Source organism: Drosophila erecta, unplaced genomic scaffold (genome assembly GCF_003286155.1).
Source record: "Drosophila erecta strain 14021-0224.00,06,07 unplaced genomic scaffold, DereRS2 tig00000000-arrow-pilon, whole genome shotgun sequence".
In the NCBI taxonomy this organism is placed as follows: domain Eukaryota; kingdom Metazoa; phylum Arthropoda; class Insecta; order Diptera; family Drosophilidae; genus Drosophila; species Drosophila erecta.
Genome location: NW_020825194.1, coordinates 1,115,834 through 1,136,640, shown reverse-complemented (window position 1 = coordinate 1,136,640; position 20,807 = coordinate 1,115,834). Strand labels below are relative to the sequence as shown.

At 45.7% G+C, this 20,807-nt stretch overlaps 1 protein-coding gene across 1 annotated transcript; it reads left to right on the top strand.

The window, feature by feature from the left end:
* The first annotated feature begins 3,120 nt into the window (after window positions 1-3,120).
* On the top strand, window positions 3,121-13,900 carry LOC6554941 (transcription factor SOX-8). Its single transcript, XM_001981086.3, has 3 exons — window positions 3,121-3,541; window positions 11,114-11,260; window positions 12,162-13,900. The coding sequence occupies exons 1-3, from the start codon at window positions 3,342-3,344 to the stop codon at window positions 13,441-13,443; spliced, it is 1,629 nt and encodes a 542-aa protein (XP_001981122.1). The 5' UTR covers window positions 3,121-3,341; the 3' UTR covers window positions 13,444-13,900.
* The last annotated feature ends 6,907 nt before the right edge of the window (window positions 13,901-20,807 follow it).

Genomic DNA, 20,807 nt, shown 5'->3' with positions numbered 1-20,807 from the left:
TTTCATTTTCAAGTGGGGGTAGGGTAGATAAGCAATCACTCGAAATTGATAACAAAAAAGGGGGGAAAAGAGTGTAACGATTGGTATTGGAACTGGCAATTTAAAACGAAATGTAGACAAATAAATCACCCTAATCGCAATTACCAACGATTTTCTGTATCCCATTGCCGTACAAAAGCTTAATTGCATCTGCAGAAATCTCCATTTTCTATTTATTGGTGGATCGTTCAAGATCTGGCGTGAAAACCCGCCTTTGTCTGCCATTGGCTGGGAAAAAGAGAAAACAAAGCAATCCAACGAGGCAATTGAAGATACAACAATAAAGCAAGAAAAACAACTCGCCTAACCGCTCTCACACACTAATTCAAGCCGTATCTCTCCTACTCACACATCCAAAGACCTGCGATCGCCGACGAATGAAAATCGTCGTTACTTCGACCGATGGTCAACCACCAACAAACAAATAACGAAAAAAGTAAACCCAGTATGTAGGTGCGAAGCAGTAAAAACCGCGGAGACGCGTGTATGTAAATGATCTCAGTCAAACAATATATGAGAAACACTGTGAGAAATAACACTATGCTGTGGGGACGCCAATTCATTTTTAAATTCTGTTCTATGCTATTAATTGTATTGATTTTTTGAATTCCTATTCTGTATAAAAATATATAAACTTCTCTAGTACTAATTTTGAATGATATGTCATAAACTTGAAATATTCGGATTACGCACTCAATTTGCCCAGTGCCCTTTTGTACTTTTGCATATTTCCTGACTGCCCGCCGTCGCTTTTTTGCCTTCAAAATATTTCCGCAACACATGTCGCATATCTGGGGGCATGCAGCTCCTCGCGGCTCCACTGCCCCGCCCCCTTATCCTCGACGCCCCTCGGCTGCGCCTTCTAACGCAGCAGTGGAAAAAGCGCCATTTGGTTTCGTTTAGCAGCCGGCTTGAAGATTTTCGTATTTCCTTTTTTGCTCGTCGGCGGCTTAGATCAAATGATGCGATTTCATGGCAAGTCGCAAATTGTCAAGCGGTCGTCGCATCCGCCGCCACGCCCCCCGCCCTCCGCCCTCCGCCCACGAGTGCATGCATTCAGATGCATTTCGACCTTTCTGCTCCAGTTTGATTATGAAACATAAGAAGTGGGGGAAAAAAATTAATTTGCCCGCGTTGATTTTTTTCCTATACAGCGCAAATATTTTTAATTAATTCATAATATTTTTTGTAGCTTTTTTTCCAACGAGTTGTTTATCAACAAGCTGGCGCGCTTTGAAGTTTGCCGGCCCAGAAAAAAAAGCTTGAACGCGAACTGGGGAAATTGTTAGATGGTCGGCCATTAAATTTCCTAGACGCGAATCAATTTTCCAGTCGCTGCAGTTCAGCGAACTGCCTTCGAAGTTTTGAGCGTTTGTGCACGAGTATTTGATTCTTTTTATGGAGTATCGTATAATTTTCATTTTGATGCCTTTTATGACACTTCCAAAAAAGAGTAAAAAACGGGCGCTGCTTTGACGTCAGTTTTCAGGTTCGATTTCATCTCCCCACTTGGCATAAAACATCCGAAATGGCCTAGGTATTTATGATTCCGTTTATGCATTTCTCCGTTTTATTGTTTAATTTTGATACTTCGATTTGTCTGCCGGGCCGGCGGCGTTTGAAAAAAAAGTTAATTGAGCTGTAAAAATTATAAAGATGTAAAAACCCCAAAAAATTATTTGGCGGCCGAGATACTTGGGTCCTACCATAACTTCCAGTTGAAACCAGCTGGAAAACAAAAGCGTAGCCAAGCTACACTTCTTCGACTTTTACGATCGCGGAATGAATAGCTCTCCGTTGCCCGATTATCTCATTTCTCTTTTTCGAGGGTGTTTTCTGATTTCTTCGCATTTTACGATTTGGGATCGATCGGATCGTGTCGAGCATAAAGTGTAATCTAGTGCAAAGTGGTTATGAAAAGATCTGACCAGATCACCTGATCTGGGCTTCTATGTGGACTTACGAGCATCCAGCGTTTGATCGATGAAGGGGTACAGCATTTACATTTTACCAGGTGAGTCGGAGATGAACTAGCTCTCTTGTATCGAAAAGAATTTCGAACCCAAAGTGCCAAAGATGTGGGTCATAGGCATCTAGTTTTTGAGGACGTGGAAATTAATCACTTCATTTGTTATTATTATAATTATTACAAGGCTTTGATATCATGCGCATTCCCAACTGTTCTATCATGATGTATTAATTGTTGCTGGTAAATAGTCCTCCTACGTACCTCCAGTTCTGTCCACCCTGAGCACCCATCCATCATTTCCCACCCCCACTCCCTCGCATTATCTCCATTCACCTCAGTTAACCCCTAAATCCCTAATGATCTTATCGACTCCTCATTACCAATCGTTACTCCTAGGCGTGTGTACCCATTCAGGACCGAGGCACTCCAAATACAGCTGCAACAAGTGGCAGGTTTCTAACGATCCCGAGATCCACCCCTTAGCCCGAAGTCTTCGAGGTGTCATAAATCCACATGTGGCTGTAAAGTGTTACTAATTTCTGTTTCTGTTTCCATTTCGATTTATGTCTGCCTGCTGTGCCCAGCTCTTTGCCATCTCTATCAGATATCCTGCAGTGTTATATGTGGGTATGTTCTATTCGAACAAAACTCCATGGGAAAATGGCATACCTTATCAGGTCTGGCATATATTTAGTTCTGACTGTTATAACTTGTAGCTAAACTGAACTTATCCGAGAGATACAATGTTCTGTCTTTCTAAATTATTTCGTATTGCCTATACATTTGAAGTACTGGGTGCCTAAAAGTCGAACCTCTCCGCTTATACATTCCCACTAGTTTCTCGGCGACACTCGTCACCCCCGCCCCCTTTTCGATTCCGCTCTGGGGCCAACTAATTTCACATGAACATGTTAATATTTACACGCGTACCGCCGCGATTTTTATGTGCGCCCCCGCCGAGCAGTGCCGCCCCCTGCCCCTACTCCGCCCCCTACTTCGCCCATAACCCCCACCACCCCCAAGACGCAGGCAACGATCCAACCAACCACCGTCGTCAGCTTATCGCCACGATCGCCTCAAAATCCGACGATTGCCGAGCTCGTCTTGGGGAAGCGGCCCAGCGATCCCCAAGATCAGTCGCAGTTAGTCCGTCAACCTCGTCGCGTCTCTGCCATCCGCCATACTCGTGAGCCCCATTCGAAACTCCCATTCCCGAGATCTGCGTGGGCGCCAAGCAGCTGCAAGAACAAATCGTGATAGTGGGTCACATAGAGTTCTGTGAGCAGCGGATGACTTAGTTCAATACGAGATTTCAGTCGAGTGCCGCCCAAAAATGAGTGAAAGTTCCAGCTCCAGTTGCTCGAAGGATCGTGCCAAGCCGGTGGAAACCCTGGTTCTGGCCAACTATGCTCTGAAAGCCGAGCAGAAGAAGGCCCAGGGACAAGGTGGTCGAAAGGAGGACGAGCGCATCACCACGGCGGTGATGAAGGTCCTCGAGGGCTACGACTGGAACCTAGTCCAGGCATCGGCCAAGTGAGTACTTCCTACAAGCAATAATGGGTTCTTGATAACTCGTTATTCGAGAGAATAGGCTAAGTTATATGGATGGCCAAACTCAGGGTTCCGACGAGCAAATTCAGTCCTCAATGGAGCCGAGCCGCCGTTAAGCCGTGAATGACTAACCAACCTTCGATGAGTTCGCTGATTAACACAATTTCCAGGCACATATGAGGGTTTTCTTTTATTTAACTGCATAAACAAACTTGGCGAACCGCAAAGGCAAAGGAAGAGCAAAATACATGGGAGAAAAGGAAAGGGAGTACGATTGGGAATCCGCCGGCATTTATGTAAATATAAATGAATTTACACATTCACACATATTAGACAAACAACCACGGCAACAACAACCAATTGGCCAAAGGCAGAAATAATAGGTAGAGGCAATAACAAGCCACCAGATACAAAGATACGAAATACAGGCCTCAATAAATGCGCCGTGCAGAGTGGAACAAAATGCTCGAGATGAAGACGACGACGAAGACGACGACGACAAATCAATTCAGGCATAAAAAGCGAATAAATATGTTTTTAGCGTAAAGATGCTAACTGCTAACAAGGTGGAGGTGGGGTTCTTGGGGCGGAGGAGCGCCAACCCCAGCAGATCCCAACTCAAGCGGACCGCGCAGTTGACACTTGGTTCCGTATCTCGGAGTACATGTAGTGCTGCAGGTCGTGGGAAAGACGGGTGCCAGCAGCGGCTGATCCCTCAGATCTCTCGGATCCCTCGGACTCCAGATTCCCCACTTCCCAGATCCCTGATCCCAGATGCCAGATGCCAGATCTCTGATCCCAGATCCCTGATTCCTGATCCTCGGTAGCTCTATCTGTCTGTTTGACCGGCAATTAGCAAATGCCCGGGCTTCCACCTCCGGTCTTCAGGCAGCGCTCCAGTCTTATCTGAGCTTGTCCGCCGCCCTCAGTCGCTTTGTTCTCCGCGTCGCTTATCACTGGGCTGGGATTACACTGGAAAGAAAGGTTAACGAGAAGACTGCTAGTAAGTAGTTCCTTTCATGTGGTTTGACCAGCTGATGAATCTCAGCTCGAGTTTATACAACATGTTCTGAAACAGGCACATGAACCGCAGGGGTTTCTTCCATAAAGCTCGAAGACAACACGCAGTCAGTATTGATTTGCGATTCCGTTTCCCCCAGTGCAGCCGAGTGGAGCTGATTCTCAGCTGTCCAGGGACAAACATCCTTGGGCGCAGTTGGCCCCTCGTTGCGAAATGCGCAGAAAGCGCTGTCAAGAGCACGTGTGTGTTTGCACAAGGATATGAGCGCCATTTCCTTCCCTTTATCTATCCACGGCGGGGCTCCTCGCCGCCTCCATTCCCCATTCCCCACCCTCCACCTATCCAGCACTCCGCCCACTTGGAGCCCTCCTGCACTCACAGTCCCACTATCCCCCAACTCTCTGCAAATTGTTTACCTTGCGCTTTATGAGCCTTGTTTATTTCCACTTAAAATCGCTTAAATGCACATCGTTTGCCTCCAAGTCCCCGCTCACTTCACCAGATTACCACGTATCCCTGTCACCTTAAAATTAAATCTTTTAAATGGTGAAAATGTGCTGTAAGCGTTGTGCGGCAGATTCGTTTAATTGCTTCGCTTTTGGCCCTGATTGACGGCAGAAATTGATTCCAAATTGCTTTACTTTCTGCTTGGAATTTGGTTAGGATGAGCTAGGTATTTAGAGCACTGGCTTTTATCTGCCAAAGGTTCAGCCCTGCATTGTTCTTATAATTTCACTACTTAGTTACAAGAAAGCCTAAAGTGGCCTATGATGGTTTTATTGAATACGATGGAGCACTGCATATCGAACATATCTAACAATCTATATATATTTTTTGATCCACTTTTGGCGAAGGGGAGACCGCAAACATTATATGGTTGTTTGATTTGCTTAAATGAACTTCGCATGATTCACTTGGAAAACTGTTACTTAAGAGCAGCCCCAAAGTGCTGAGGAGCCACTTGAATAGTCCGACGATCGTCGTGGCACGATATAAGCCCCTATACACGTATATTTCCCTGCTTTGGGTGGGCCGGGGTTTGTTATTAAATAATACAGACACCATGTGCGGAACCCCTTCTTATGCGCCCTGCTCTATTTACTTGGCTCGATTAGATATGGGGCCCTACTACCACTACCACTACCACTAAGGAGGAGGAAAGTGAGCTCGTCGGAGGAGACGCCACTTCGGGTAGGACTTTGGCGACGCTATAAATATTTCATTGCTTATCTGCGTGTCCGGCCCGAGGTGTTATCACTCACCCATGGAGCACCCCTCGGCCAGGTGGGCAGAGCCAGAGCCGCCCCAGCCAGTTCCCAGTTCCCAGTTACCAGTTCCCAGTTCGCAGCCATCCAGCCCATCCATTCGATAGTTCCACTTTCGGCGCTGCGACGAGTCAATTTACATGGCCCCAACAAGTCATCTCGGGCAGCCTAACCAAACACTTCCCCATGGTGAAAGCTCCGCTGGAGGCCCCAACCACATCAGCTCAGCCCATGCAACCCAAGTGGGGCACAGTGGGCCAGATCCGTAAAGTTATTGGGGGCTGAAAAGCGGAGCAGCTACTTGGCGTCTTGGAGATCGCAGAATGAAGAAAAGCATCGTTAGCATGGCTTTCTTGGTTCATCTCGACTAACTTCCTTAAAGTTGGTTTAACCCTTTCGACAGCAGTAGTTCCACCGTTTCCTGGTCTTTGGACAGGAGCGGCCCACATGTTTGTAGCTGTTGCTCCGCCCCATGTTGGTAAAACCCCCTGCAGACCCCAAAAATCCGCCCAAGAGCAGCAACCTCAGCTTTCGGGCGCCGGTAAAAGTTTGTGCAGCGGCAACAAGAAGAACAGATACACGTGCGGCTTACAAGGCAAATATTGATTTTGTTGCTGCTGATGGCCCTGTTTTTGTTGCTGGCCCATAACCACAACTGCTGGCCAAAAGTTTCCAGCCTAGACTGCCTCGTTTTGCATACTTTTTGTTGCAGCAGGAATCTACAAAACATCGGCCGCTCATCTCCCCGAGGTGTTGTCGTCCTTCTGTGGGCGAGTTTTATGGCCAGGTGAGCGCGACAATGGCCGAAAAAGCTGCCAGCAACCAAAGTGCAAGTGAGCCGAGTCGGTGGCACGGTGTGAGCCAGAGCCAGCGAGGCTCAAAGGATTCCGCGATTAGGGCCGCAAAGTCTGGCCAAGGGAAAGGGGTACTTAAGGGCGGAAATGAAGTGGAACATCGATTTGATGAGCTCAAGAGTTTGCCATCCTGTGATGTCTGTCGTTGGGAGTATCTGGTACTTTACCACGGTATCTGTATATTTCGGCTATTTCCTTCGTTGATTTTATGCTTTACGAAATGGGGGATCTACTTTGGCAGCACACTAAAAATAATATTAGGTACTGAATATTTATAACAAGGAACAAGGACTTTAAAATCCTGAATATCCAAGGGTATCACCGTACTGAGTAAACTCCCTGGCGTTGCTAAGCTCGGGGTATTTTGCCAGATATTGAACAACATCTGCGCATAAAATTGAAGGCGCATTTGATCCGGCCATAAGCTTTTAGCCCAAGTACTCGCACATTTTGGCGCAAATCCGCTCGATATGCCTTTCGAAAGGGGTTCAATGGCTCAGCAGCCATTCCGCTTCGAGTCCTGTATTCATTTCGCATTTCAGTGTGCACTGGCGGCACTGGGAATCCTGTGGTCGCAGTTTCCGTGACGGGAACACCCACGCGATTATTCCTAGGATGCCGAAGTCTACCGGATTTCCCGTGCTGAAACTCCCGATGGATGGTCGGAAAATCGCCAGCGGCAAAATAGGTGTGGAAATTCAGAGCAAACTTTTCATATTTGCGAGATTCCGAAAACGCGCGCTACACTAGAAAACAAGCAAACATTGCTGGGCGGGAAGCAATAAATAATATTTGGTGTTGACTTGCTTTGCATTTGGGTGAATCATGCAAATTCTCACGAATCGTGGGGCTGGATTCTAAATATTTAACTACATTTTAGCGGCTGATTTCGATTGGAAGTGAGTCATTCCGTTTAGCACGACATATGTTAAATGTACCTAAGAATTAACATGCCCACATTTAGCACATTAAAGACCCTAAATCCGCTGTACAACCCATCCTGGTTGGGTCCACTTCACCACCAGGACAATCATCAAATGTCAGGGACATACGTATATTCGCATGCTACAGCATTGATTGTAGCTGCAACCACCCACCAATCAGGCGGCAAACAGCAAAAAATAAAGGGACCACCCACGAAAAGCAGGATGAAGCTACGCCACTTAAACTGTCGCTCTTCATCGCGTTGCCGCTGCCAGCTGCCACGCCCCTTCTCCCGGGTCCTTTCACGCCTACCGGTGGCTCCTAGCTGGTCAGCGGTGCAGGGGCATGGGCCGAACTCTCTGTCACTTTGCTCGAGTGCGGCACAGTGCGCTGTAAAAATAAATTGACTTGGAAATTGAAAAAAGCTGCAGAATGAAATGAAAATGAGAGTGGTGGTGGCGTGGAAGTGGAAGTGGAAATGGATGAGGACGTGGCCAAATGAAATGATAACACTGAATGGGCTCGAGATGAAGTGGCCAAGAGGCGGCTTAAATCGAAAGGGAAAGCTCAAAAGGCCGCTCTGCTCAAGAGGTCGCCATGTGTGGATGCTTCGAGGACACTCGCACTCCGATGGGTTTCCAATAAGTCCAGCCATTCCCATTGATCCCTGAACTAAGTAGCAGCCAATAACGAGATGTTTTCCTTGTTACCAGAGCCGCACAAAGTTGGCCAAAAGCACTGCGCAAAACTAAACTAAGCTGGCTAAAATTTGTTTCAAAGCATTGCATAAACCCTCTGCTTTCAACTTGGTAAACTTAGGTGATCTAACAATAGGTTCAATCATTTGAATAAATAAAATAATAAATTGGGCTATTATGCGGAAATCTGAAATGGTAATCCCATCGCCTGAAGTCATTTTCCGGATTTGCACAGTGCAGCTGGCCACGAAGGCTGAGCACACTCAAGTGCCAGTCCCACGGTAGCAGATCGCCCGGATTGTGATTAAAGGGGCAGTTCCAGCACCTTATCACCTTATCAGTGCCCTGGGTGTTTGACCACCTTTTCGGACGAATTTCGGGGGCCAAAACAGGGCGGAACATGAAAGAAGAAGGGCCGAGCGACCGCAGTTCAAACAAGCAACTGCATCCGTTGGATGCATTTTAAATTTGTTTGACAAAAGTCAAACCAGTCGTAAAAGCGGCGGCTGCGTGGGAAAATGTGGGCACTGCCTAAGCAAATAAGAAATAAAAACGAAAATACAGGCTGCAATTTGTTTACACGCGCTGTATCTGTTAGATACATTTCATATTTGTGAACTTGTGAAAATCGCTGAGACGTCTCCGCCGCTAATTAGGCGCATTTGTCCCCAGTTTTTGACATGCGCTTACAAATTGGAAATGAAAATGGGCATGGAAATGGAAATGGACATGGAATTGGGAATGGGAGTGGGAGTTTTCATGCCGTGTTTACAGCGCTTCGTGTTAGGGCCGTAAATATTTGGGATGCCCCTCCTCCCCCCACTGTAAAATTTAATAACAAAAGCGGCAAATGGCCCATTGCTGATAAAAGAGGCGCAACAAAAGCCGAAGTGTATCTTCGCATCTTCGCATCTCTGTATCTTGTATCTTTGGCATATGCGAAAAATGGAAAGCTGCAAATTCAAAATTCCTCGCAGTCTCCGCTCATTTCTCATATTTGCCCATGAGCTAACGGCCACTTGAAGATATCACTTAATGAGATTTGCGCATCTCCGAATGCAACAACAGCAGCAAATAATGAAGACGTGCTTGAGTTGCCAAGTGCCCCGGGTATGTGCTGTGCATATATGTATCTCTGAGGTTCGGCGGTGCACGGTAAGAAATTAAACAAATTAAGTTACTTGCGCCATGAACACGAATAATATTCCGCCTTGCATGCAGACTTGTGTATGGATACTTTGGATATTCCATGTGTGGCATAAATTGCTCACCATTTCGCTCAGTGCACGCCTGGGAATAGCGCACCACCTCCCAAGTCCCAGAACCGAGTGCAGCAGAACGAACATCACTTGATTCTGATTAGCGTGCTGTCAAGCGTGAGAGCTGCATACACTTGTGCTTATATATGCGCGCAGATACTTTTGAATCGGGGAGCTTGGCCGTATCTGAATGTTGGTGGGATGCTGGAAGGGGCGGGGTCGTGACGCCGACGATACCAAACGGCAGATAACAAACCCCAAGATGATGTCCATTTGGCCCCGGTTGCGTTTTAAATCGCTTAATAAGCGCGGCCGAACTAGTAATTAAGCCCAGGCGAATGGCGGCGGGCAATATATAGGTAATATATAGGGGTTTTTGGGCTAATCAATTCACCTGCTTATGGATTTGCACTGATTGAAAACAGATTCTCCCAATTGCCGCGCAGGCACAGGATGCACTCAGCCATATCGAATAAACTCAGCCGCAAAGGCACTGGCACTGCCACTGCCACACGCACACCCAACTCAATTGAAGGATTTACCTAACAAATCCCTGCCCTGATCATGTTTACTTAGGATAAATAATTCAATATAGAAGGCTCCGCAAAAAGGTGGGCAGCCCGGGCACACTGCCATAGTGCTCCGCCCTGGAACGCCTATCTCCTTGATTGAATCTCTGTCTTGCTCGGCGCTCGACTTGCTAAATAAAAGTGAATGAGTAGATAGGAACAATGTGGGTGCTCGGATGTGTGATGTGTGAGTTAGGGTGTCCTCTTATACATCACTGCCGAAAATATGTAGAAAGGCTTTTACATTTTTGTATTGAAAACCAGACTTCAGGCCCACTAGCAGAACGAGTATTTAGAGAAATAGATGGGAATTAGACAGCAGCAGGCTGAGGTTTCTTGGAAAAATGTATTTCATTGTGCAATGATATGGCGCACATGGGAACACCACAGTGTTCGTGGAAGAGAAGTTATCATACGCCCCGTTGGTTTTATTTGGCCGAGCTTGTGTCGTTCTGTCAATGGATTTATTGGGAAGTGTGGCAAGAGGCAAGTGGATGGACTTGGACGGACTTGGATGGGGATAAAATCGTTGTACACTTTATGCAAAGTCAAGAGTTGAGGCAACCACTTAAAGGATTCCCAATGCTTTTCGGCATTGCTGAAATAGATTTTGCCCCACCAAAAGCCCACTTCTCTCGAATTTTGCACGATTTTGCTGATTGCCTTTGTTTGCACTTCACTTTTGCACTGCCCGCTGGCATTTGAGCTGGGAAATACATTTTTGACTGCACTCTTGAACTTTTCCGGCACTCTGGTACTCTGGTACCAGAGAGCCGGCCTTGATGCCATTTGTGCATTCTATTTGCCACGGCAAATAAAAGTTTTAATTGCAAATTTCAGTTTGACATTATGCGTTGTTGTGCCGCTTTTCGGTCTGCGACGTCTTTTAGCAATTAACGAAACTTGTTTACCCGGCCAACAAGTCACTGCATTTCTGACCGATCTCTCTCTACCTCAATTCCAGGGCGCCCACGGACCGCAAAAAGGAGCACATCAAGCGCCCCATGAACGCCTTTATGGTTTGGGCCCAGGCAGCCCGCAGGGTCATGTCCAAGCAGTATCCGCATTTGCAGAACTCGGAGCTAAGCAAATCGCTGGGCAAGCTGTGGAAGTAAGTACTGGCTATTCTATACCCACTGCACTATATATACTTGTACATCACTCCGATTGGGGGACTGCCGGGGGGGAGCGAAACTGAGGCACGTATCTGGCTGCGTAAACGCTGGGGCATGGACCACTTGAAAAGTGTCTTTTATAAGCCCCACTTCTCGGCCAGACAAAGGAGCCATCTGCAGGGGTGGCGAGTCCCACAAGTTTGGTTAAGGGCTTTCCGTCGAGACAGGGAATTGCATCAGAAGGCGGGTTGTGCTGTCAAAAGGGGAATCAGTTACCCAGAGGACAGCTCAGCAACTGCAGCTCAGCAAATAAGTTCGGATAAACATCCAGGAAGCCAAGATAAATATATTAGGTTCACCTGCTGGACACTTTCCCCAGAAAGTCATGAGCTGCAAGCTGGAATCCCACACTTAAATGCATTTTGAAAACAGGGCTTACCTCACATTTCCATAAAGCGCACTGGAGGCCAAGGAAATGTCGCATCTATTCTTATGCTCGAGAGCTCTGTGGGTCGCAGTGACAGTTAATTAAACAGGATTTATTTATGGGCCAACAAATTGGTCCAGCTCCATTCGCAATTAGTTGGGGCGGATGCTGCGACTTCTTATCAGCCGAAGACTCCGCTTCTTATCGCCAGTCGCCCCAAAGCGCTGAACTGTGAAATTTTAATTTCGAGCCGCACAATATTTTATTACAAACAATATATGAAATCGACGCCGCTGTGTCGCAGATCGCCTTTTGGCCTGACGGATTTGCATTAATCACGAAGCGGAGATCTGCGGCAGATAGCTTTTAAGAATAGTGTACCAGTGTTTCTTAGGCCTGGTCGATGCTTATTTATAAATACAATGCTTCAAAGTATCGGCTCCACTCACTATACCCATTTACACTTGCAGAAACCTAAAGGACAGCGATAAGAAGCCGTTCATGGAGTTCGCCGAGAAGCTGCGAATGACCCACAAGCAGGAGCATCCGGACTACAAGTACCAGCCACGGCGCAAAAAGGCGCGGGCAATGCCGAGCCAGCAAAGCGGGGAGGGGGAATCTCCGGGTCCACAAATGGCTTTGTCCGCCGCGGCGGGCAACTCGGGGAAGCCAAGGAGCAGCAATTCCAATGGCCAGAGGCGAACTGGAAAATCAAATGCAGCTGGTTTGGCTGGCTGCGCCTCCACCATCTCCCACTCCAATGTGGGCACAAGCTCCTCGGATGTCTTCAGTAATGAGGCCTTTATGAAATCCCTGAACAGTGCCTGTGCGGCCAGCTTGATGGAGCAGGGCCTCATCGAAACTGGCCTGGACTCTCCGTGCTCCACGGCCAGTTCCCTGTCCTCGCTGACGCCCCCGGCCACGCCCTACAATGCAGCGCCCTCGGGTGCGAAAGCAGCGGCAGCAAATAACCCCAGTCTCCTGCTAAGGCAACTAAGTGAGCCAGTGGGCAGTGCAGGCCATGATTATGGAGTTCTGCTCGAGGCGGGCAGGGAATATGTGGACCTGGGTGAGGTCAACTATCAGGGGCAAACGGCGGGCGTTCAGGGCGGAGCAGGCGGCGGAGCGGGCCAGGAGATGGACTTCCTGGAGAACATCAATGGGTATGGTGGCTACGAGGGCAGTCGGGTGAGCTACCCAGCCTACTCCTACCCCACAAATGGGGGCCACTTCGCCGGCGAGGAGCAGCAGCAGCAGCAACAGCAGGCGTCACAGGCCACTGAAGCCTTAAATTACAAGCCAGCAGCCGCCGACATCGATCCCAAGGAAATTGACCAGTATCTCATGGATCAAATGCTGCCCATGGCGCAGCACCACCATCCGCACCACACGCACCCGCTGCACCACCCGCTGCAGCACCCACTGCACCACTCGCCGCCTTTGAACTCCTCCGCCTCGCTATCCTCGGCCTGCTCCAGCGCCAGTTCGCAGCAGCCGGTGGCTGAGTACTACGAGCACTTGGGCTACTCCCCGGCCGCCTCCTCCGCCGGCCAGGTCCCCAACTTTGGCCCCCAGCAGCCGTACGGCAATGGGGCGGCCTCCCTGACCCCCACTCTGGGTGACCCCGCACCGCAACAGGAGCTGCAGTCCCAGCAGCAGCAGGAGCAGCAACAGCAGCACCAGCAGCACCAGCAGCACCAGAATCCATCGCAGCATCATCTGTGGGGCACTTACACTTATGTCAATCCCTAAGCTACTTCATTTGCACATTTGTTGTCGGGCACAGAAAGAAAGTGGGCTTCGAAATTCCCGAAAGAAATAATTCGTTTTGGTACTCAGTCAGAGAATTCCAATTGCAGAGTTATCAAAAGTCATTCCTAAATGTTACCCATTAGTTTTGACCGATTTGGAAAACCCAATTCCTTTTATCTAAATTTGTACCGCCTGCCGAATATTATTTAAATATTTATTTCCCACGTTGTTGTAAATTAATTTAAAATAAAAGAGTGTCTTATAATACGTATATGAAAGTATTTAGCCAACATGCGTCGCACCTAATTTCTCTCCGTGCACCTCCGCCCCCCTCACTTCCGTTTCCGCCCCTCTTTATGGGTCACTTAGATGGCTTTCGTTTATTGGTTTATTGTCTGTGCAATGTCCGTGTGAGCGTGAGATTGTGCATGTGTGTGTTTTTGGCTCGAGGGTCTTTTTGGAGATTCCCTGCAATTTAAGCTAATCGCTGCGATTTTCGTTTATGGCTGCATTATTCCTTTGCCCATCAATATGCAATTCCAGCAGAATCGAAGAAAGAACCATCTAAATGGAAATTGGCAGGGAGTGGCAAAAATATCGAGTTCATAGCTAATTGGAGCAATATAAACTAGTAGTTATAATTTCTAGTTGTAAGAACATAATGTTTAGAATTGGCAAGTATACGAAATGTACGAGCAATATTAAGGAAATATATAAACACATTATTTAAAGCAGCGCTTGTCGTATAAAAAATGAATGAAGTCACCCAGATTTAAGGGACTTTGAGTTTAGAGGTGCAGAAATGGGCTTGTGAAAGGTAAGCAAATCACAGTTGTGTGAATTTTCAGTTTCAGATTTCAGGCAATGGAAATCAAGAGCGGCATCCCAGTTTTCCCTCGAAACAAGGCCAATTCCAAATGGCCAGGGGCTGGTAGAAACCCAGTCAGCTGGGCGTGGCTATGACAGTTTCCCACACTCGCAGATCATATTTGGGCTTTGGTGTCTACACCTGAGCTGTGTGGCACCTGTAACCGTTGTAAAACCAAAAAAATTCCTGTGAAATTAACACCCGCCTACCAAACGGGTTTTCATTTCGTTTTTTTTTTGTTTTTTTTGCTAAGCAAAACAATTTGAGACAAAATGAAAATCACACGCAGCTTCGAATGGGCAACGCAGTTTTTATTTATTTGCCGTCTTCTTTTGAATTTTATTTAGCACGGCATTTATTTTATTTATACAAATTTGGAAGCTTAAGTTCAATTTGCGCCTGTAACAAGTTGTTGTTAATTGAAGCGCAAGCAGGAAGGCAAAAAAATAAAAATAAAACAAGATGGGCATTAGAAGAGCAGAAAAAGCAATGGCCATGCCAAAATGGCCGTAAAATAAAATGGCCGAGGGCAAACAGAAATTCATTTATATGTGTGTGCATTAATTTCGAAAGTTGCAAATTAACACGTTTAGCGAAACCCTTGTTTATTTACTCACAATATTTATGAGCAGTATTTATTTTCCGATTTTTTCGCTTCCTTTCATTTGGTGCCAGGCGCCCGACGCTTTCTCACTAATTATGTAAATTATTTTCGCCGATTGGGCAGAAGATCTGATGAAATTGTTGCGCCCCAAAAGTTACAAGAAAGTATCGCAAACTTCTCGGGGCTAAAAGCAGGATATTGGGAAGTACGTGCCGAAATTAATAATCAGTTAATAAGATTGAATTATTTGTACCTAAATTAGTTTTGATTGAGTTCTTCAGTGTCGTACACTTAAAAATGGCTATAATTTTATGACAATTCGTTTTTAAAATATAAGTAAATAAAATACAGAGCGAAATGCATGAAAAATTATTATTTAGTTAACAATTAAATAAGCTACGTGGAATTATATTTTTATATTTTTTATATGTTAATTCAGTAGCCTATTTGATTTGCATCTCTTCAATGATTTTCAGAATTTCCGAATAATTTAAATGGAAATTGCTTTGCGTTCTCAGTAATTGCACACTCATGATTAGGGAATAATTTAATTAACTCAATTTGATGATTGGCAGGCAGCCTTGAGAAACATTATTCATTTCGAGGGAGCACGAAATTCGCTCACGTGGCAAATCGGAAGCGGAGCCAAATGCATCCAACCAGCAAATGTGAATGTCATTCCTCATTAAGATCCGAGAACAAATGTTGTGATGGCCCGACTTCCCACCAAGGACATCCATTTTCGTTTGGGATTGCTTAAATGTTATTAAAACTAATGATTTTTGCAGCAAACTTTGGCCATCTGCGCCTTTACGCCTGGTCATGCAACGTGTCGTATGCGTAATGGCATTTTGTGCTCGTGCCCAGTGCCCTCGGCGTAACTCAATTAAACTTTCCTCTGCGGTCTCAGTTTAAATTCACTTAAAACTTGAACGATTGGAGAGATGGAGATGGAGCACTCGGGACGGGACACTCTCATTAGACGTCGGCTTAGCACCTGGCAAAATGTTATTCAAATTAAGCTGCACACGAGATCCGCCTAATGGCCGTTGAAACTTCTGACCCCCTCGGAAAATTCAGCTTGAACTTCGGACCCTCCTCGGAAAATTCCGCTGGAACCGGTGGGGAGTGTGCCAGAAATTGGAAAACCGAGGCGAATGGATAGCAGGGGAGCCCCGCGTAATGGCCGCATTCTTGCTGTTGTTTTCCTCTGCAATTTCTTTTCGACGGCGGCAAAATGTGAAAATGTCAGGCACTCAAGCAGCTCGAATTATCCTGCGGAGCAGCGTAGAAAAAACAAAAAGCGAAAATAATAATGTCAGCCATTTGAATAAAATATAAGGCGAGAAAAGTTAAACGTAATGCCAAAGCCGCGGCCGCAACCAAGCTCCATTCTTTTGCCGACTCGAAATTGAAATTTCGTTTCGTTTTTAATACTCTTGGAAGAGATGGTGTTGGCACGATGGAATCATGGACATTTCTCTAGATTACACATCTTGTAGTGTGCGAATGAGCTTGTCGCCATAAATCTGCCAGGATTTTAAATTAAAATGTGATGCGCTTCGGACAACGTAGCCTTTGACAGCTAGATTTACGTATTTACTATACAAAATAGTGAATTATATTTAATTTTTTATAATTCCATGAATGTAATGCATATTTTTTTAGATTAACTGCACAAATGTATTCAATGTTTTCGTTTGAAACGTATACAAACAGAAATACCCGAGGTATCCCAAAATCGAAAGGTAAACACTGAAACCTCTCAGTTGCCTTCTCAATTTGACCTGCCTCGTTTAACCGAAATATATTCGAATTTTTAATGTGACCCCGGCCCGTGAAAAGGCAAAAGGCGGGAAAGGTAAGATGATTTTAATGGCGGGCAGCATTAGGCAAAAACCCCTCCCCATAACGACTACCCACACCCCTGTCCGCACTGCTTGCGCTAGCAGAGGGAAGTGCAAACACAGTAACACTGGAGGAACTGCTTTAATGCGCTCGCCCGAAAGTATGCAGCGAAATAAATTTGTTTGCGCATCAATCAAAGCGATTTTTCGGCAAAAGGGGCGTTGGCAAAAGGGGCGTTGGCAATGCGTGGGCGTGGCCAAGCCAAGTGCGGGAGCCGAAAAATCACTTTTGGACCAGCGCATTTGGCCCATCAATCAGCGTCAGGCAAATGCTGCTTATCATATTGCTGGTATACGAAAAAAAAAACGCTGGCAGTGCATCAAATTGATATTTGTCAATAATCTTTTTTCGTCTGCGGATGTTGCGGCGGATTCTGCTGCGGATGCTGCTGCGGCGCCAGCTGCTGTGATAAATGTCGACTACATGACAAAATATGCTCTGCGGGCAGCTGCGGCGATACATAAAATGTTCGAAATCACCAGCAAATGGCTACATCAATTTAATTAAAAATGCTTACTTTATGGTGACATGCAAAAAGTATCAGTTTTTACGACGCGTTCGCTTTTTGTGCCGTTGGCCTTTGGTAGGGCTAATTAAACAGTCACTTTTGTGGCCGGAAATTGACAAGTGCGTGCATTATTTAATGCCATTGCGTCATGAGATGTAATTGAAACGCTCCTCACAGCAATTGAATGTGTAGTGCTGTTTTCTTTTAATAATTGCTTAAAATGCAATTAAAGTGTTATTTAATATTCTTTGCGCATGACTTTGCTCCACAATCCACATGCTTTACTATATTATCGAATATATCTTCTTGGTAATTCACATTGTTGTGTTCCAAATCAGCCAAATCATTCGGTCGTCGCTTGAATAAATCAAATATTTGCCCGGAGACTGCGCTCTCAGTTAATATTTGTCCTGCCCTGTACTCGGCTGAAGACCCCCATCTCTGCAATTGGGCGATGCGAAACTATCAACTCGACTCGAAGGACAACTTTACACAGCCCCCCATTAGCCAAGGCATGGACTGCCCCGAGCCCAAATGGCCCTATGTAGATACTCGATGTGGATGCTACATGTGGAGCACCCCTGGCAGTTGCTACTTTGTCAGCTCCTTTGCCTTCCACGGGCTTCTGTCGGCTTGTTTTCAATTATCAGGCATTACACTTAGGTACACACTTTGATACACATCATTGCCTTTCCGTGCTGTGTCCTCTGTGCGTGTGTTCTCGTCCTAATCAATGAACATTGAACAACTTCTGGCATGTGGATGGAGTGCAGCTCTTTGCGAACACATCTGCATTTTACATTCACTGAGTGAGAAACACTCGGGGGGAAAAAACAATGCATACACAATGTACTCTATACAAGGCTTACCTATTTTACCTGCCATGCCGAACATTATATTCACTTCTTAGATGCGCTCATCCCACTTCACTTTGAATTGATAACTCAACTTTTATCGCAAACTTATTATACACTTGGGGTACCATAATAACATAACAGGAACCTTGGAACTTCTATTGTGAAGGTGCAAGTGCGTAGCTCTATCTGATTAGCGATTGCACCATTAACCCCTTGCGGCCTACACGTACACGTATGTGCGAGAAAATTGAAATTGGCTTTTAACTAGATTTCCCCCCTCTACCCTTTCACTGACGCCTTGCGTGAACAATGAGTTGGCATATTTTAATTAACCCATTGTGCCCGAGTTCCTGTTTCCTGCCAACAATTATCATTTGCGAACGTATTCGCACGGCGCTCGACAAAACGACGTTGACAGTCAGCGGTTTTTAATTAACTTTACAAGTCCCGCGATTCTGCGGAAACTAAAGACTGAAAATAGAGGGTTGTGGCTGACTTTGATTTTAGCCATGGAAAATTTTACAGAAAATAGGGAAAATGCTTTCAGGAATGGTTTAGAGACGGGGTTTTAAATTTTGTTTTAAATTGAAATATTTGTGGCAGTTTTCGGGCATTAATAAAACAATTTGAGCCAGACCGCTTTAAAGCTAGTTCATGCAAAAACCCTACGCAGCAGTTTAAAGAATTTCCTTTGCTAGAATGGTTCCTCCCATACTTTTATATAGTTTTTCTACCGTTTGCAGCTATTCTTTGGTTTTGCCAAGTTTTTGTTATGTGTGAAATTTTGTGCTCGCCGCAATTTTCCCTTTTGCTGGCGCCTCCGAAAGTCCTTTGTCTGCGGTTCCCGTAATGTGTGTGTTTTTTCGTGGGTGGCTTCCAAGGCGACTCGGAGCGTCTTAATTAGCTAATGGTTGCCTTGCTGCCTGGCGGCCTTGCAGGCACGAAAAAGGGCTTAGACTGCTTGTCGGCTCAAACTCAATTTGCCTCGTTACAAATTGGCCTGATTGGCATGCAAAAAATGCACGTTTTTTCCCCGCTGCATTGATAATAATGCAGGTGCTTCTCCATTTTGTTGGAGACTTTGATGGCCTGTCAGAGGATTTACGGAAGCGGTGGAAATGCAATTTGCCTCCAGCAGCCAGGAGTCCTACTAATGAAGGCAATGCAATATAAGGTGGATCAAAACTCACCTACACAAAACATCGGCTAAAAGGACACTTAATGGCTTATGTAAATTTCAGCTCTCGAATGGCCTTTTGGAAAGCGAGTTTTAATATGTAGCCACATAAACATTGCGCCGACCCTGTGGTTTTGTCTATCTGGATGGCTGGCTTTTATGTAAATGGCTGGCCAACAGTGCGTATGATGTACACATAAAATGTTTACGAGTGCTGTAATAAAATCAAATCAAAATTTAATGCTTACACCAGAGTGGAGTGGAGATCCTTTTATGGCTTTGCATCCATCAAAATGTCAAATGAGCTGTCCACACAAGGTGGTTCTGGACATATGCTTACCCAAGGACTCCCAATTCCCAGACTGAAGCCCAAACCCTTTGTTTTCCTCCTAGGCATCTGGAGCATCAATCAGGTTTTGGTGGTATGTAGGAGTACGAATGTGGGAGTACGAATTACGGTGGAAAAGTTTCTGCTAATCCATTTTACGTGCCTGCTATGGATATTCCAAGGGCAAGGCCAGCACTCGGGATCATTTGGTTCTCTGGTCGAGCATGAGAAATGAATTTACTTATCTGTTAGGGCAAATTCGTGTTCCCCCACTCCTTATGGCGATTTCTGATGGCTGATTTCCTCTTCCGGCGAAAGTCGCCATCAAAAAACCCAAAACACACAAGTCCTTTCTCGTTTAATGTATGCGAAACGAAAAGAAAAAGGGGAAGGGAGATTTTATTTGAAAAGACACTCATGCTGAAGCTGCTCAAAGGGAATATGTGTATTTTGATGTATATACCATACACTATTTATAATGATAATATTTTTTCTTTAGTATGCATTTGTCTAAAGAACACACATCTTATTTATTTAAGAACACAGTAGCCGGAAACAAGCAGTTGCATAAGCAAGCAGAGCAACTTCCCCCAAGCAGTTTGTGTAGAATGTTCGTGCCAAACAGTTATCGCAGCTCGATGGTCATTAAACCGAAATATGAACCCTTTTGGCCAAATGAAATTGCTTACCGAAGTGCGAGGGACATTAGCAAATGTGTATGGTACTTGGAGGAGCTCGTTCAAGGTTAATGCTGAACTTTTGCGGCGGAAATTATTTTTGGGGGCGAGCTTAAATGGCCTTGAAGACGGGCAAAGTTTTTCGCCTACAAAAGCAGGGTGCTGATTTCACCCACTTCATTTGCTCATCATCAAGTCAATCAAGTTTTAATGATGCCACAATAAACCCCGCATCGCCCGCTGAATAATTTAAGAAATGTCCAAGGGGCATTATTATTTTCTGTATTTTCTGGGAGTTGTGTTGTTTGTCCAGCCCCCAAACTTGCGGCATACTTATGAGCTCAGGAGGATAAATCTGAAATTTTAATTGCTTGCCATTTTCCTTAAGTGCCCAGCAATAACTGGAAAATTATGGGATTCTTAATGAACGACTACAG

Coding starts and splice junctions, on each gene's coding strand:
- LOC6554941 (XM_001981086.3), top strand. CDS start 3,342: ATGAGTGAAAGTTCCAGCTCCAGTTGCTCGAAGGATCGTGCCAAGCCG. Junction 3,542..11,113: donor CTAGTCCAGGCATCGGCCAA/GTGAGTACTTCC, acceptor CCTCAATTCCAG/GGCGCCCACGGACCGCAAAA. Junction 11,261..12,161: donor TCGCTGGGCAAGCTGTGGAA/GTAAGTACTGGC, acceptor TTACACTTGCAG/AAACCTAAAGGACAGCGATA.